Source organism: Mrakia frigida (assembly GCF_051309035.1).
Source record: "Mrakia frigida strain ATCC 22029 unplaced genomic scaffold BDY24scaffold_1, whole genome shotgun sequence".
NCBI lineage: Eukaryota > Fungi > Basidiomycota > Tremellomycetes > Cystofilobasidiales > Mrakiaceae > Mrakia > Mrakia frigida.
Window position 1 is genome coordinate 889,127 of NW_027481280.1, and position 15,973 is coordinate 905,099.

Sequence of the window (15,973 nt, forward strand, 5' to 3'; positions counted from 1 at the left end):
GATTTGCCGACTCCACCCTTCCCAGAGAGGACGAGGACGATCTGAGAGACTTTGGATAGACGACGGGTGATTGGGGAGGAGGACGAGTCGAGAGGGATGGCGAGTTGAGAGGCGTTCATTTTGGGAGGGAGGGGAGAGCTCGTTGAAGCTGAGGTTTGAGGGCGATTGGATAGGGATTTGGTGGTAGATGGGTTGTAGGAGGGTGATAGGTCTGAAAAGGTCTAGGAGGGAAGTGATGGAGTGCTGAGTCGGGTTGATGCTGGTCGTTGAAAGTCAGCGAAGGAGGAGGGAGAGATTCGAAAGCGAGAGCTCGTCGGTCGTCTCTCCGAAGAATTGCTTCCGCCTGCATCAAATCTGCTCCCTTCCCTTTTTTCAAAGTCCCAACAAAGATCATCGAGCGGAGAAAAATCATTCTTCCAGTTGCTGAAGTTCCAAGAGGGTGAGACCAGAGCCCATGTTCACTTCCTTCGAGCTCAACCTCGCCTCTCCTTCTCAGCCGACCTCGCTGCTTTCCTCAGCTTCCAGGAATACCTCAGCGACCACGCCCCAAGAAGGAATCGAGTAGAAGTCCATGAGAAAAATCGAAGGTGAAAGAAAAGGCGAGGAAGACTAGCTCCCGAAGAGAGAAAAAGAGGACGCGACCAGCGAAAGACGAGAGACGAACGAAGAGATATCACACGAAGAGAACAGCTAAAGTGGGTAAAGGGGTTTGGATAGGAAGGGTATGGCGATGGGATGTGTATGAAGAGAGGGAGAAAAGGAGAAACGAGCGCAAAAAGACGGGGATGAGAGCAAAAGATCGAGAACGAGAGATAGGGAACTAGGGATCTGAAAGGAACAGAGAAGAGAAAGGGAACGAAGGAAAGAAAAAAAGAGGCACGAGGCTGTGACATGTTCGAGAGAAGTTACGGATGAAGAGAGAGAACGAGAGGGAACATGGAGAAACGCGACGCGACGCGAGAAAGACAACGACGTAGCTAGATCTCGACCACGAATCCCTTCCTTCCCCTCCAGACCTTCTCTTCTCCTCCCCTAACCTTCCTCTCGTCTCCTTTGGGAAGGACGACCCAGAGGCTGTTCCAAAGAGGGATGAACTCCTTCGAAACCCAAGAGGCCTGGACGTCGACTTCCTCTCCGACGACCGAGTACTCGACACGAATGCGAGAGACTTGGAGACCTTCCATGTGAGACTCTCCGTCATCTTCGTTCCACTCCCAGCTCCAAGAGGAGGAAGCAGACGAGGACGAAGGAGGAGGAGGGAAGATCTCGACCCCTCGGAAGTCATCGAGTTCGACCACTCCTCCCTCTGATTTGAGGAGGATTCGAGTTCCGTCGGCGGTGGTGGAGGGAAGACCAGTAGGAGAGGTAACGGTGACGCAGGGCTTGCCGATGGGGATGACGGTACCAGCTCGAACGAAGACGGCGCTGCGAAAGAAGGAAGGTCGGCGTCAACATCGTCTCGATTCGAAGGAAGATCGGACGAGCGAACAGCGATACTCACATGTTCTCGAAGGGAGTGGGAGTGACGACGGTAGTCCCAGCTTCGTGGAAGACACCGGTGTTGAGATCGTAGTATCCCTGCGACGGAAACAGAAGAGCGTCAGTGAGGAAGTCGAGAACGCGTCGCGGAAGGTAGGACTTACTTCGTCGACTTGACCAGAAGCCTTGCTCGAGGGGAGATAGACTTGACGAGAAGTGACTCCTGGGTAATAGCACCCGGCGACGAGCTGAAGTGACGAGTGGAAGAACGAGAAAAAGGTCAGGACGAAAGAACGAAAGCGGGAAATCAGCAAACGGCTCTCGAAACGGGTACTCACGACTTTTCCAGTACCGAGCCAGTAATCTTGACCTGCGGAAGAGAGAAGAAGAAGATCATGTCAGATTCGGAGGACGATGCGGATTTTGGGAAGGTTTGCCAATGAAGGAGGAAGACGACACTGACCGTCGACGACCTCCTCCTCATAACACTTTGGATCCTTCTCGAACTGATCCCATCCCATCCAAGTCATCGGAGCTGTTGGGAAGAAGTGCAAGGTTTCGAGTCAGTCTCTTCGAAGTTGGAATTGGACGCCCTTCCCCGAACAACCGAACAGGACTCACCCTTGCCCAAAGTCGCAGCCTCCCACTGAAGAGCGTAGAGGAAAGGAAGCATCTCGTATCGTCTCTCGATAGCTTGTCGAATGAGAGGGAGGATTTCGGGGTACATCCAGGGGCTGTTGACTTCGGCTCCTCCAGATCGATCCTGAAGGAAAAACGAAAAAGACGAAAACGCGTCAAGCGAAGGGTTGCGTTCGACGGCGGAGCGAGTTCACGAACCGCTTTGGTAGGCTTGAAGGAATGAATGCCTGAAGATGCGAAGGTAAGTATGAGCCAGTCGAGAGGTCTTCGAGACCTGCGGGAAAGGGAGAGGGACTGACAGAATCGAGATCGGTAGGCAGCGGATTGGACCCATCGAAGGAAGAGCTCAGGAGAAGGTAGGGGACCTCCGAACCCTCCGATATCATCGCCGTACTGCAAGAACAGGAGAAGTCTAGGTCAGCTGTAGTAGAAGACTAAGAAGGGGAAGGAAACGGACTCGCAGTGTGAAGGAAGCTCTGGGAAAAGGAAAGTCGAGTCAGCAGTCGAAAAGGTCGGGACGAGAAGACTGCGAACTCACGACACCCGAATTGAGACCTTGTGAAATGTTTCCTCGGAAGGTTTTCCACTGAATGAGCACGAGGAAGCACGAAGAAGGAAGATCAGCTGAGTCTTAGTTGTCGAATTCCACGCGACGGACTCACGCTCGTCCACTGAAAGAGGGCCAAGAAGGAAGATCAGCTCAGTCTTGAGTGTCGAGGCCGAAAGGAAAGACTCACGTTGTCTCCACTCCAGGAAGCAGAGATGTACTGAAGCGATCCGACGTTGGCAGATCTGCTGAGAACGAAGACTCGTCGACCAGGTTGGGTTTCCTCGAGGGTTTCTTTGCTGACTTGTCCAACGAGTTCGCAATTGACGATCGTTCCAACGAGTCCGACAGGCTTGGGGCCAGGGGCTATAGGAGTCGAAGACGGGGAACAGGGAAGGAGAGAGAGAGGGCGTATGAGTTTCGAGAACGCATCGGCAGAGGAAGGAGAACGCGACTCACCTCCCGGGTTCGTGAAGTTGGCAGGAAGCTCCCATTTCGCCAAATGAGAGTGATCGGCGAGAGTGAACTCGTTGTCGTCGCTAAAAGAAGAGAAGAAAGGAAGGCAACATGTGAGCTCGAGCTTCGTTCGACGAGAAAAGGGAGACAAACTCACTTCCAAGTCGAATCGATTCCTCGTCGAACCAAATCCCTGACTCCATCAGCCCACCAGTTCCTCCCTTCAATGCTGGTCATGTCAACCCAGCTGCCGAACCAGTTCTCGTTCCAAAGCCCACTCCAGACTTGGGTCGATGAGTGCTCTCCCGTGACGGGGTCTCGGAAGAGAGCGTCGGCAGCTTTCAGCTTCGGGTAGTGAGGGTGTCGATGAGAGACGTAGGGCTTGATGTTGGCAGAGACCTGTAAGAAGGAAGTTAACAAGGGCAGCGTCAGAGAAACGGACGAAAAGGACGAGACGCGCCGAGGTCTTCCCTCACCTTCATTCCTCGCTCGTGGTAGAATTTCATCAGTCCTTCGAAGTCGGGGTATCGATCTTCGTTCCAGGTGAACACCTTCCTGAAGCCGTCGACCTTATCGACGGTGTAGCCAGAGGAGAGATGCATCGCTGAGCAAGGGATGGAGTGCTCCTCGCACTTTTGAGGAAAGAGTTTGAGGAGTTCTTGGGCGGGAGGAGAGTCCTGTAACAACGGAGAGGAAGAGGAGCGAGAATTAGATGCGTCTCCCGATCTCTTGAAGGTCGATTGAGCTCACCGACTCCGCTTGACCCATCGTCGACCCGAGGTAGCCCATCCACTGGCGAGGAACCAGGGTCGTCGCTCCTCCTTGAGATTCGAGGATATCTCTCCACCTGTCCTTGACTTGTTGACCAGTGGCTCCCCAGGAGATGATCATGTCGAGAGGTCCCTCGGTCTGAGTGAACTTCTTGAAGTCTCCGAGAGGGTCGTTGTGCTCGCCTGTCGAAAACGAAGGGTTCAGCCTTCGAATTCCCCTCGAAGCATCTCGAGCTGAGAACGACAGACTCACATCCAAGATCCCACATTCCAGCTCCAGCTGAGGGAGTAAGGACTCCTTGGACATAAGGGAAGGGAACTGAGGAAGGAAGAGAAACGAGAGATGGATGTCAGGACGCGACGAGGGCCGAAGAGAGAGCAGAAAAGAACAGGAACGGACCTCCTTCTCTGACAGGCTCTTGGAAGTTTGGGTTGGGGATGATGAGAAGGAAAGGGAGTTGCTTGTAAAGAGGATCGGAGTTCCAGGCGTCGTACAACTGAAAGGAGAAGAGACGACGCGTCAGAACGAGAACACGTCTCATGCTTCAAAACCAATCGACTCACAGCTGCGTTGGTCTGGATGGAAAGAAGGGAATGCATCAGAGAGTGTTCGATGTCACGAGGGAGGGAAGAAAAAACTCACAGCTCTCATCTCGAATCGTCGTCGGGCGAGGTTCGATGGTGCTGCCTTCTCTCCCAGTCCGAGGCAGATCGATGTGAGGTCGATTTCAGAGTACGAGCTGAACCCTCCCACCCTCCCACCCTCCTGAGGCACCGTAGCGAGATCCTCGGCAGTCCCTTCGAAGCAGTAGCCTTCATCGGAAAGGAACGGCGTCAGTTCGAAGAAAGCTACGAGTCGGCGAAAATGGTCTGATTCCCTCACCTTTGTACGACAGATCTCGATGGATGATTCGACCTTGAGCATCGACGATCTTGAGAACGGGACAGCCAGAGTAGTCGAGAGAGGCAACGACGCCGCCATCGAATGGGAAGGTGAGGGATTTGGCGTTTGCGTTGATCTGGGAGATGAAACGAAGAAGGAGGAGGTGAGCTCGAGAGCTCGGAAGAAAGGGAGGAGCTTCGCGAAGTGTTTCGGTTGCTGTTCAGCCTGCCCCCTGCGTGAGAGATTTTGTAGGAGTGAAGGGCGAAGGGTTCTGTTTAAGGGGATGATCCCTTCCCCTGGCAGAAGGAGAAGAAGGACGACGTGATCCTCCAGGAGATACAGGAAGGGGGAGGAGGTGAGCTCCCCAACGAACGTTTCCCTCGCAGTTTTCTCGACGAAGAGAGAAACCGGAAATGCGAAAACCTTCTCCTTCTATATTCCCTAGCTCCATATAGCTGAACCCAGTCCAGCTCTCGAGCTCCGACCCCAACGACTCTCTCTGTTTCAAGCTCAACTCGAACGACGGTTTGAGGACCCCGCCGCGACCTTCCACTCTCCTCCTTCTTGTAGAAGAGAACTCACCTCGAGTCCCTTGAAAGCGAGAGCTGGAAGCTGATCCGGGGCCTTGAGACCTCCTTCCATGGTTCCGGGAGAGTTCGATCTCGCGAGAACGACCCTGAGGGAGGAGGGAGAGAGGAGAGAGAGGACGTAGACGAACGATCTCTCGGTTGGGATGGACGATTGTTGAAGGACGATGGACGTAGGAGCCTCAGAGGGGAGAGGAAGAAGCTCGAAGTCGACGAGGGGAGTCTCGTAGGGCATCTTGGGAGAAAGGGTATAAAAAGAGATGGGGAAGTAGAGATGGGGGTTGGGAGTCGGGAGTGAAGGCGAGGTGATCTGTTTCGAGGTCGCGGACGGTTGGAGTCGACGACTAAAAAGAGCGAGCTACTGGAAGAGAGATGACCTTTCGGATCTAGTGAAAACTTCTCTCGGATCAACTGAAACGGTGAAAGACAGAAAATAGTCATCAAGAGATCCTCGTTCAAACGACCACTCTCTTCCTCTTCTTCTTCCCCTCCTCGATCCTAGCCCTGACCTTCTCCTCGTCCATCCCCTCGCTCTCCCAGAACTCGGCCGTCTTCTCTCCCTCCACCTGCCTCTGGATGAACTTCAGCGCAGCCAGGTTGTATCCGACCGTCTCCCGTTGACGACGAAGAGCGGAGCGGAGGTAGGTTCGAAGGGAGATGATGGTCGGTCGCATGAGGTTGTTGGAGACGATTTGGGCGTGATGGGTTCGAAGGAGGAAGAGGAGGATTCGAGAGAGGAGAGGGGTGTTCCATTCCTGCCAGAAGATAAGTGAAGAAAAGTCAGACTCGAACGAGAGGAAAGCAAGAGTGCGAGAAGAGAGAGAGCGAGAGAGAACGCGACGCACCTTCTGAGCCCAGAAGCTCAAACACTCAAACATCGACCCAACATACCTGAACGGCAGCACGATCAAAGCATCCTGCAAACTTGCGTTCGGGATCTTCGCCAGCACGTTCAGCACGTTCTGCTCGGGTCCGACGTCTCCCATCGCCTTGAGCAACGCGTTCTTGTCCGGCGGAGGCACGTTCTCGTTCCCAGGCTTCCCTCTCGACTCCTCGTATTCCCTCCAGGCCTCTCGCTCGTCGTCGGCGAGATCCAGAGCCTCCATGACCTTCTCTCCAGCCATGAGCGTCTCCATCGTCTGCTTGGTGACCGTCGAGGCTTCGGCTTCGTTCTCTCCCTCTCCCTCGTGCGCGGCGGTTCGGTTGATCGAGTCGGCGATGTTGGCGTCGTAGAGGAGCTCGAGTTCCTTTTCACGTTCTTCCTCGAGGAAGAGCTGGAGAGGGAGGAAGGAGAGAGTCGAGTCAGTCGACGAGGGGAGAGGAGAAGGAAGGCGAAAGAGGGGAACTCGCAGGCTCGTCCGTCTTCTCCCAAACTCGAATCGACCGATCGTGAGATCCCGAAACGACGAACTTCCCCTCCCCACTGACAGCCAGAGCCCAGATCTCTCCGTGGTGACCGTCCATCTTTTGGATCATCTCGAACTGTGAGGAGGAGAGCGGAGGAGAGGAGGTCAGCTCGAGATTTCTTTCGACGCGTCTCTCTCTTCTGAACCAAGTCGAGGTCGAGGAGATGAGATCGGAGGTGAAGTACGAACCTTGTCTCCGTCCCAGTATTTCAAAGCCTTGTCCTTTCCGGCAGACCAGAAGTAATGCGAGTCCTTCTCGAAGGCGACCTGCATCACACTCTCCTCGTGGGCGAAGATCGACTTGTGGCAGTCTCCGAAGTCGAGACCCCAGATCTTGATGTTCTTGTCAGCCGAGCAGGTGATGAGAAGTTTCGAATCGGACGAGACGTCCATCGAGAGGACGGGGAGCTGAGAGAAGAAGACGAAGGTCAGCTTTCAGTTCGAGGATGGACGCGTCGTTCAAACGGCGAGGAGCCGAAGGATGAGACGAGAGACGAACCTTGTGACCATAGAGCGAAAGGAAGAACTTCAGGGTATCCTGGTAGAAGACCTTGACGGTCGCATCGAGAAGAGCAACGGCGAGAAGTCGACCGTCTGGAGAGTATCGAACGGAGAGGACGTCGTCGGTCATCTTGAGGGTTCGAGTGTGGGTGAGAGCGAGAGCCTTCGACTTGAACTGAATGCAACAAATGGATCAAGGTGAGTCAGAACGAGAAAAGAAGCGAAGCAGGAGGAAAGAGGAGGGAAGGAAGGACGAACGACTCGCTCAACACCCATTCGATCCTTGACCATCTGCGATCCAACGTCGGTCTCTTTCATCTCAAAGTCCCAGAACTTGACGTCCTTGTCGGCACTTCCAGAGACCATTCCTCGCTGATCAGGTCGGACTTGGATAGACCAGACAGGACCGGTGTGGGCTTGGGTTTCGGAGAGGAGGGTCGAGGAGGAGATGTCGTAGAGGCAGAGGGATCCGGATTTGGTTCCGACGACGACCTGCAGGAGTGTAGAGCAAAGAAGAAAAGAAAGAAGAAGTAAGCTTCTGAGAACTCGAATTGACGAGGAGAAGGAGAAAGGACGAACGTGACGGTCTCCGGGCAGCCAACAAACGCAAATCGCGTACCCTCCCTCCATCGTCCTAATACAACTCAGTGTCTTCAAGTTCCAGATCTTCAACGTTCCATTCGACCCACTCGCCAGCAGATCATCCCCAGCCGACACCGCCAAACACCTCACGTCTCCTCGATGTCCCTGCACGTCGACCCCAGCGAGTCGCTTCGCTTCCGGAGGAGGAGCGTCCTTGGGAAGTTTGCCAGCCGAGGCGGAGGGAGGAAGAGGGATGGAGTGGGTTTCGAGGGAGTTGGTGGAAAGGTGAAGGAGGAGAGGGAGGGTAGGTTTGAGGGACGACGACGATCCTTCTGACGATTCCGACGGGGGGAAGGAAAACGACTTGATCTTTGAAGACGCGTGAACCGAAGTCCAGAGAACGAACTTCTCTCCCCAGGACGTAGGCTTGTCCTCTTCCGACTCCTGGACGACGACGGATCCGTCCTCGGTAGCGGCAGCGGCCTTTTTCTCACGATCTCTCTTCTTACGACGCGCCTTCTTCTTCTCGACTTCGGCGTCTGAGCGGATTCGGAGGATGGAGAGGGTTCGGTCGGAGGTGAGGATGAAGAGGAGAGGTTGGGTAGGGTGGAAGTGGATGTTGGTGATGGGTGTGGGGGCAGTCGAGGGAAGAGGAAGGGTGGATAGCGGCGTGATGAGTTTGGCGAGCTGAGAGAGGAGGTCGAAGAGAGAAACAGTCAGCTTTTACGCGTACTTCGAGCTATAGCTATCGCCCAACAAGTTCAGGAGGTATATAACGTGTTTGCCAGTCCTCGAGAAACGGATCTTGGGCGAAAAGCAGGAAGAAAAGCTCACCTCTCCGTCCTCTCCTTCACGAACTCCCTTCGCCAAAGCCTCCTCTCCGATCCACCAACCCTTGACCTCTCCCTCTCCACTCGACGTAACAACCTCCCATCCTCCAGTTCCAGCCTCTTCGACCTGCTCGTCCTCCTCATCCTCGGCCGAGATGGTAGCCTCTCCAGCGACGAAGCGGACGTGGGCAGCGTGAACGGCGGATCGATGAGCGACGACGGTCTCGACGCAGTGAGAGGTTTGGAGATCCCAGAGCTTGAGGAGAGTGTCGAGAGAGGTGGAGAGGAGGTATCCAGGGTGAGAAGAGGAGGTGGGGTGAGGGAGGAAGTGGAGCGAAGTGACTGGAGAGCGGTGAGAGTGAAGTCTGGCGACGAGGGCGAAGGGGAGGAAAGGTCAGCTCGTTTCAAACCGAGTTGCCTTTCAACTGAACAGAGCTCAAGAACAGAACACTGAAGACTTACCTAACGATTCCTCGCTCTTCTCCTACATCCCAAACGACGATCTCTCCCTCTGTTCCTCCACTGGCGAGTCTCGACCCATCCGCGTCCCAACCGAGCGCTGTTACGGCCTTCTTGTGACCGTTGAAGCAAACGATCTCGGTCGCCTCTCGTTGCTGACCAGCTGTTCCTGCTGAAGCTGCTGCTGAAGGGAAGGACCATATACGTATCGAACCGTCGTGGTAACCGACCGAGTAGAGGGAGGAGGAAGGCGAGGAGGAAGGCGAGCTCGAGATTTGAGTGACGGGGGAGGTGTGAGAGGGAGAATGCCACATAGAGACCTGAATCGAGTTGAGAGCAGAAACGTATACAGTCAGCTACGAGCTCGTATACGTGTAGAAGTGGGAAGTGAGGTGAGGGGGAAGCTGGTACTCACGAGGAGAGCTGTCTTTACTTCCCAGACGAGGACGTCCTCGAGGGCTGGAACGAAGGCGAGTTTGCCATCGAAGAGCGAGTTGGCCGCTGAGGAAGCGATCAACCCAAACGACTGGGTTGGTTCGTGTCGAAGGTAGGAGCGAACCATAACGTTTACTCTGTGGAGGAGGGGTGAGAGTTGAAGGATAGAGAAGGGAGGGGAGGGAAGGAGACGGCAAGCTCAAAATTCGACTTTGACTCCCGACTCCGGGAGGGAGGAGGAGAGGGAGCGAAAAGTGAGGTCGACCCTTCCTTCCCTTCCTTTCTCCATCACTCCCCTCTCCCTCCCCTCTCAACCCAACTTCTCCTCTTCTCTGTAGACCATGTCGGTCCGTAGAATCGCCCAGAGGCTCCCGAAGCTCGTCTTCCCTCCCGCCAGTCGTCCAACCAACCTCCTCTCCTCTCGAGCGACCTCGTCCTCCTCCCCTTCCCTCGACCAACTCGCTTCCACTTCCTCCTCCTCCTCCTCCTCTACTCCTTCCTCGGACGCTACTCTCCTCTCCTCCTCCACCCTCGTTCCTCCTCCCGCTCCTACTCCTCGAGCTCCCAAAGTCAAGGCCACCAAGGCTGAGAAGGCGGCGAACAAGAAGGCAGCAGCGTCCAAGGTCGCCAAACCCGTCGTCGTCGCTCCTCCCGTCATCGAAGACCTTCGTTTAGGCACGGTTGGACCGATTCGATACCAGGACTTCTACCACAACTCCCTAGCCGACGATCTCCTCTATCTCACCTACTCGCATCGACTGGCCATCGATCCAGAACTCCCAGCAGGAAACCTCTCCGCCTTCCAACTCGACCCAACCAACCCCTACGCCATCAACGCTCGTCACCCCAAACCCAAAGGACGTCGAGCGACCATCATCCCCGTCCACAAAGCCGTCACCGCTCGATCCGTACCCAGGCTCGAGGGCATCGTCCTCAACTGCAACGTCGCGGAAGCCATCGGTCAAAAAGCTCAACTCCTCGGAGCCATCCACATGCTCCGAACCATCACCTCCCAGGTCGAAGGACACCGAGGAGTCCCTACCGCTCAAGGAGTCCAGATCAACTACGCCAAGATGGGAGTCGCGTCCTGGGGAGTCCGAGAGGGGATGGCGACGGGATGCAGGATCAAGATCGAAGGGGACGAGATGTGGAGATTCCTCGAGACCCTCACCGAGTTTGTCTTCCCTCGTCTTCGAGAGTGGAAAGGGTTGAAGCTTCCTCAGATCCGAGGGGAGGACAGGACGGACGAGTCGGCAACGGCAGGAGCCATCAGCATGGGGTTGGCTCCTCCAGCGATGGCTCTGTTCCCTCAGATCGAGGCGTGCCTCGACGCCTATCCGAGGATGTACGGAATGAACATCACGTTCCTCACCAACCAGAGGGGATTGGGAGCGGCGGATAGGAGTAGGGCGTTGTTGAGTGGGTTCAGGGTGCCGTTCGAGAGGATGCCGTACGTGAGGAAGAAGGCCGTGGCGATTTGGAAGAAGGGGAAGAGGCTCGACGACGGGAAGAAGAAGAAGTAGTGAGTTTTTTCTGGAGCTTCTTCGCATTACCTTTCTCTGCTATCACACCGACTGATCAAACTGTCTTATCTCTTTCCCTCTCTCTCAGAACTCATCGTCGGAATCATCGCTCAAACTCGCACTCGGTCGTCGTCGTCTTTCGGAGGAGGAGGAAGGAGGGAAGGTCGAGCTGGTTGGGTTGCTGGGAATGTGCTGGCTGGGCTGGGATGGTGAGAAGGATCGGGAATCGGAGACAGGTAGATCTACTATACCTTTTGGGTACACGACCTCTTCTTTTTTCTTCGATTCCTCGAAAGAAGAAGCGACGCCGATGACAGAAGGCGCGTCTCTCTGTTCCCTCCCTCGCCTTCCGTCTTAACAACTCGCCGCGACTCGAAAGGTAAACGTATTCGGAGTCTTTAGGCTATAACATATCATCAAAGGTCGTTCAATTGAATAAGTTCCGACAGAGATCCATCGTTCGAAACGCGTCTCTCCCTCTCCCCGCTTCAAAGCTTCTTCCCAGCCAACATCACCACCGCCGGCCAAACCACGTCAATCTTCCCATCGTCCCTCCCACCCTCTTGCTTCACTCCCTCCTTGATCTCGTCCAGGAACTCTCTTCTCAACTTCTTTCCAGCCTCCTCGCCGTTCAATCGAGCGTACTCGTGAAGACCCGACGCAGTCCCGAGGTAGTCGTCGTACTCTTCCCAGGTCATCGTTTTGGGGATACCGAGTGGTCCTGTCGAATTCCAAAACAGCGTGAGATCAGCTCGAACGTCGGTCGAGGAAGCGAGAGAGGGGAGAAGAGGAGGGAGACGCACCTCCTTCAGGGGTCTCCCGAATTCGAACCATGCTCTCAGGATCCCAGCCAGTCGAGGTGAGTTCAGCGGGAGGAGTAGGTTCTTGTGGGAGAGTCCAAGGTCGAGAGGACAGGAGGTTGAGAGTTGGTGAAGGGGCTTGCGAGGGAGCGACGGGGAAAGGGAGAGAGGAGAGAAGTCCTTCGACGATGGACCGACCGGGTTGCTGCCATGGAAGCGAGGCTTGATACTTCGAGATGATGCCTTGTAGACTTGGGTGGTTGGGGAAGGTGTTTTCTGAGATTGCAACGTACGGGAAGGACGAGGTCAGGCCAAGGAGACGCGAGGGGAGAAGGATGTTCATCAAGAGAACTCAGCTCACCCCCATACCCCCAGAAGGCAACGCTTCCTCCTGGCTTAAGAATCCGCCCGAGCTCGTTCCAGATGACGTCGAAGTCGAACCCTGATCAAGACAAGATCTGATCAGCTCGAGGGAAAGAGAGCGTCGGAGAGGAAGATGGAGGAGATCAGCTCACAATGAGCTGCTTGTCCAACAGTGAGGAGATCAACGCTCGAATCCTCTATGAAACTCAAATCCTCTCCCTTCCCAACTCGGTATGCGAGTTTATCCTCTGGCAGAACAGAAGCGCTCTTCGCCACACTGATCATCTTCTCTCCAGGATCGACTCCAAGAACGGTCGTGAATCGAGAGGTGAGTTGAGATGCGATGAGCCCTCTGGAGCGTTGATCGATGAGAAGAGAAGGAAATTGCATCAGTGAGAGCTCCGGGAGATCAGTATACATCAAAAAGAAGAGACGAGAGTGCTACGAACGGACCACAGCCCAAATCGAGAGCGCTTTCCTTCTCCCCTCCTCGAGAGGTGTGGTAGGCGAGCGTGAGATCGTAGAAGGCTGGAGGGTAGGTCGGACGAGAGGCGAAGTAAGCGGCGGCGTTGAAGGACTTTGCTGCGAAGGAGGTCATACTGAGTCGGTGATGGTTTGGGAGGAAAGGAGGGAGGGAGGGAAGGGAGTTGACCTCGAGCGAAAGGAGAAGACCGAAGAGCCGAAATCGGGCTCACTGTCCGAGTTCTAGCTGAAATTTCTCGTTGCTTCGAAGGTAAGATTAGGGTCTATAAGGAGTTAAAGTGATCTAAAAACTCTCAGGCGAGCGGTTTTAAAAACCCAGCTCTCTTGCCGAAAGGGAGAGGACGAGAACTGAGAGAGCACGAGTCGAGCATAACTTCGCTCGACAAACAGGAAGTGATGCCAAGGGGAGAAAGGAGACGGAAAAGGAAGCCTTGCTAATCAGCGTTTTTGTTCGGTGTAGAGGAAAGCCAAAACGCCTAGGGCTAGAACGTGTCGAATCGAACGCGTCGCTCGCCGTGTTCGAGACCACTTTCTGTGAGCAGGAACTCTGAAGGGCGCCTGTCTAGTCGCACAGTAGGTCTATAGAGAGAGGTTTTTGCTTTTGTCGCGAGTCCTAGACAATAAAGTGACGCCTCTGTGTCGAGGTCGTCGAGACGACGCGTCGGCCACCCTTCGAGTAAACTTGCCAGGTTTGTACGACCTTCATCCTCTCCCGCTCTTGATTTTCAAGTCCAGCACTCAACGATCAGTTCTCGAATCCCAATCATTTCCTCCTCAGCAAATTTTGATCGATGAAACTCACGTTCATCAGTCTCCGCTTACAGCTCCATCAGTAGCCGAGGTGACCTTCGTCCTTTTCCTTCCTTCCTTCTCACGAACCACCACCCCGACCTTTCTTCGAACACTCTCTTTCCCACTATCATGTCTGCTCTACCTCAATCTTTCATTGTTGCCGCTAAGCGAACTCCTTTTGGATCCTTTGGAGGAAGGTGAGCTTCTTCCACACATTGAGCTTCAGCCCGACTCTTCCCTCCTCCTTCCTTTCTTTGCTGACTGAGATCGTTGCTGACGGTTCTCCTTCTTCTCCTACCTTCTCGCTCTTTTTTAGCCTCAAGGATATCAAGTCTTCTCATCTCGGAGGGATTGCTGGAATGGCTGCTCTGGCTGAGCTTCCTGAGGAGATGAGAACTCGAGTGGACGAGGTGATCTTCGGGTGAGCTCGCCACCTTCCAGCTTTCGTTCTTCCTTCCTTCTTGAGAATCCTGAGCTGATCCAGAGTCTCGTCTTCTTCACTTCATACAGTGGAGTCGTCCAATCGGACAACTCTACTCCCTATGTGCGACCCATCTCTCACTCGAGCTGGAGGCTGGCCTAAAGCTGACCCTCGCCATCTCTCCTCCTTCCACCTCTCCCTCTCCCTCCGTTCTCTTCCCTTCAGCTCGCCCGTCACGTCGGCCATCTCTCTGGTCTTCCCGTCACTACTCCAGCCCTCACTCTCAACCGACTCTGTGGGTCAGGCTTCCAGGCTATCATCAACGCCTCACAGGCGATCCGACTGAGCGAGGGAAACCTCTACCTTACAGGAGGAACAGGTCAGTCCTCGTTTCTTTTCTTCTTTTCTTGCCTTATCGAGAAAGAGAGATACATTTGCGGGTGGTAGACACCTAGAAGACGGACTGAGAGAAGAGTTGCTCAGCCGAGCTCGTCCCAGCGAGGTTGACGTCTCTCGAAGGTCGACCTCGGGACGACTCGCTCCTCCTCTTCCCTCCTTCCTCGCCATTCCTGCAACGCTATGTACTTCTACAGACCTAGAGCTCAGACTGACTCTCTTTTTTTCGTGTTGATTCATGGCAAAACAGAGAACATGTCGATGGCTCCTTTCACTCTTCACGGAACGAGGCGAGTGCTCGCACTTCTCTTTCTTGGACTGGTTGCCTTTGCTGATTCTTTTTTACGTTCATCTTACAGGTGGGGAGTCAAGTACGGAGTTGGATCCGAGCTGAAGGATAGCTTGTCCGAGTCTCTGATCGATCAGAACCCTACTCGAGAGGTCACTCCCATGGGCTGTGAGTTTTCCGTCCCTCTCCCATCTCTCTTCCTTAAAAAAAAAACGCCAAGATCTCAACCTGATTTGGGTCCTTGTTTCTTCTTCAGTCACCGCCGAGAACCTCGCCGCGAAGTACGGCATCACTCGAGAAGATTGCGATCGTGAGTCCACCTTTCGACGCCCGACGCTTCGAATCCGTCCATCGAGTTCTTGGAGCTCACCCACCGCTACCTTTTCTTCCCCCAGGCTACGCCCTCCTCTCGCAAGTTCGACACGCCGCAGCTCTCAACCTCCCTCACACTCTCGCTCACCTCACCTCCGTCCCCACTCCCACCCGAAAGGACGCGAAGCTTCACCTCCTCGCCGACGAACACCCTCGAATCGGAACCACGATGGAATCTCTCGCCCGTCTTCCTCCAGCCTTCAAGAAGGGAGGAGTCGTCACCGCCGGAAACTCAAGTGGTATCGCTGATGGAGCGGCTGCGAACGTCGTTGCGAGTGAGGCGATGGTGAAGGAGTTTGGCTTGAAACCTTTGGCGAGAGTCGTGTCCTGGGGAGTAACCGCTTGCGCTCCTGAGCTCATGGGCATCGGACCTGTGTGAGTACTCGATCTCTCAAAATCGAGGAGCTGCTTGTAGTGATGGAGGCTCTACGAGGAAGGCTCGGGTTGGAGGAACGAAGTCGAAACTGATCGCTTCGGTTCCCGCTCTTTTTTTCTCGACTTGTCCTCACAGTGAGGCCATCAAACTCGCCCTCAAACGAGCCAACCTCACCATCGCCGACATGGACATCATCGACGTCAACGAGGCTTTCGCATCCCAATTCCTCGCCGTTCAGAAGGAGCTCGACCTTCCCATCGAGAGGACCGTTCGTTTCCTTTCCTTCGCCTCCTGTCTCCGTCTCTCTTCTTTCCACTCTCCTCAAACTGACTTTCGCCCGCTCTCTCATTTGCTCTGATAGAACCTCTTCGGAGGAGCCATCGCTGTCGGACATCCTCTCGGAGCTTCAGGAGCGAGGATCGTCGGATCTCTGTCGCACGCGTTGCAGGATAGGAAGGAGAGATACGCTCTTGGAGCTGCTTGCATCGGAGGAGGACAGGGAATCGCTGTCATCTTGGAGAGGGTTTAGTTGCGTAGTCTTTACCTTCGGATTCGATACGATCGTCCTTTGCTTCGCTTCAACT

General features: G+C 54.6%; 5 protein-coding genes across 5 annotated transcripts; 2 read left to right on the top strand and 3 right to left on the bottom strand.

Annotated features, from left to right (window-relative positions):
- Nucleotides 1-545: 545 nt before the first annotated feature.
- BDY24DRAFT_374010 (glycosyl hydrolases family 31-domain-containing protein) lies at nucleotides 546-4,632 on the bottom strand. The gene is made up of 20 exons (XM_076638360.1): nucleotides 4,535-4,632; nucleotides 4,456-4,467; nucleotides 4,292-4,388; nucleotides 4,145-4,210; nucleotides 3,872-4,074; nucleotides 3,598-3,798; nucleotides 3,279-3,520; nucleotides 3,125-3,204; nucleotides 2,856-3,031; nucleotides 2,781-2,789; nucleotides 2,657-2,704; nucleotides 2,580-2,594; nucleotides 2,418-2,511; nucleotides 2,317-2,345; nucleotides 2,101-2,242; nucleotides 1,943-2,014; nucleotides 1,818-1,849; nucleotides 1,644-1,727; nucleotides 1,502-1,578; nucleotides 546-1,425 (listed from the first exon to the last, which is right to left on the bottom strand). Exons 1-20 carry the CDS (start codon nucleotides 4,541-4,543, stop codon nucleotides 978-980), a joined length of 2,136 nt encoding a protein of 711 aa, XP_076501252.1. The 5' UTR covers nucleotides 4,544-4,632; the 3' UTR covers nucleotides 546-977.
- A 1,149-nt stretch (nucleotides 4,633-5,781) lies between these two features.
- On the bottom strand, nucleotides 5,782-10,053 carry DIP2 (snoRNA-binding rRNA-processing protein DIP2). The gene is made up of 10 exons (XM_076638361.1): nucleotides 9,555-10,053; nucleotides 9,143-9,459; nucleotides 8,685-9,045; nucleotides 7,848-8,537; nucleotides 7,527-7,760; nucleotides 7,267-7,443; nucleotides 6,957-7,175; nucleotides 6,712-6,843; nucleotides 6,207-6,635; nucleotides 5,782-6,116 (listed from the first exon to the last, which is right to left on the bottom strand). Exons 1-10 carry the CDS (start codon nucleotides 9,699-9,701, stop codon nucleotides 5,817-5,819), a joined length of 3,006 nt encoding a protein of 1,001 aa, XP_076501253.1. The 5' UTR covers nucleotides 9,702-10,053; the 3' UTR covers nucleotides 5,782-5,816.
- On the top strand, nucleotides 9,916-11,377 carry MRPL7 (mitochondrial 54S ribosomal protein uL5m MRPL7; the record flags this gene model as incomplete). The annotated part of the gene is made up of 2 exons (XM_076637631.1): nucleotides 9,916-11,096; nucleotides 11,186-11,377. Coding segments are annotated over 2 exons (1,182 nt in total). The 3' UTR covers nucleotides 11,187-11,377.
- Nucleotides 11,378-11,498: 121 nt separating this feature from the next.
- Nucleotides 11,499-12,876, bottom strand: BDY24DRAFT_357087 (class I SAM-dependent methyltransferase). The gene is made up of 5 exons (XM_076637813.1): nucleotides 12,710-12,876; nucleotides 12,413-12,612; nucleotides 12,259-12,339; nucleotides 11,901-12,173; nucleotides 11,499-11,818 (listed from the first exon to the last, which is right to left on the bottom strand). Exons 1-5 carry the CDS (start codon nucleotides 12,856-12,858, stop codon nucleotides 11,586-11,588), a joined length of 936 nt encoding a protein of 311 aa, XP_076501255.1. The 5' UTR covers nucleotides 12,859-12,876; the 3' UTR covers nucleotides 11,499-11,585.
- A 656-nt stretch (nucleotides 12,877-13,532) lies between these two features.
- BDY24DRAFT_374019 (thiolase family protein) lies at nucleotides 13,533-15,966 on the top strand. Its single transcript, XM_076638362.1, has 10 exons — nucleotides 13,533-13,732; nucleotides 13,852-13,956; nucleotides 14,046-14,079; nucleotides 14,182-14,335; nucleotides 14,603-14,642; nucleotides 14,712-14,809; nucleotides 14,898-14,951; nucleotides 15,037-15,388; nucleotides 15,525-15,657; nucleotides 15,751-15,966. The coding sequence occupies exons 1-10, from the start codon at nucleotides 13,665-13,667 to the stop codon at nucleotides 15,916-15,918; spliced, it is 1,206 nt and encodes a 401-aa protein (XP_076501256.1). The 5' UTR covers nucleotides 13,533-13,664; the 3' UTR covers nucleotides 15,919-15,966.
- Nucleotides 15,967-15,973: the final 7 nt, after the last annotated feature.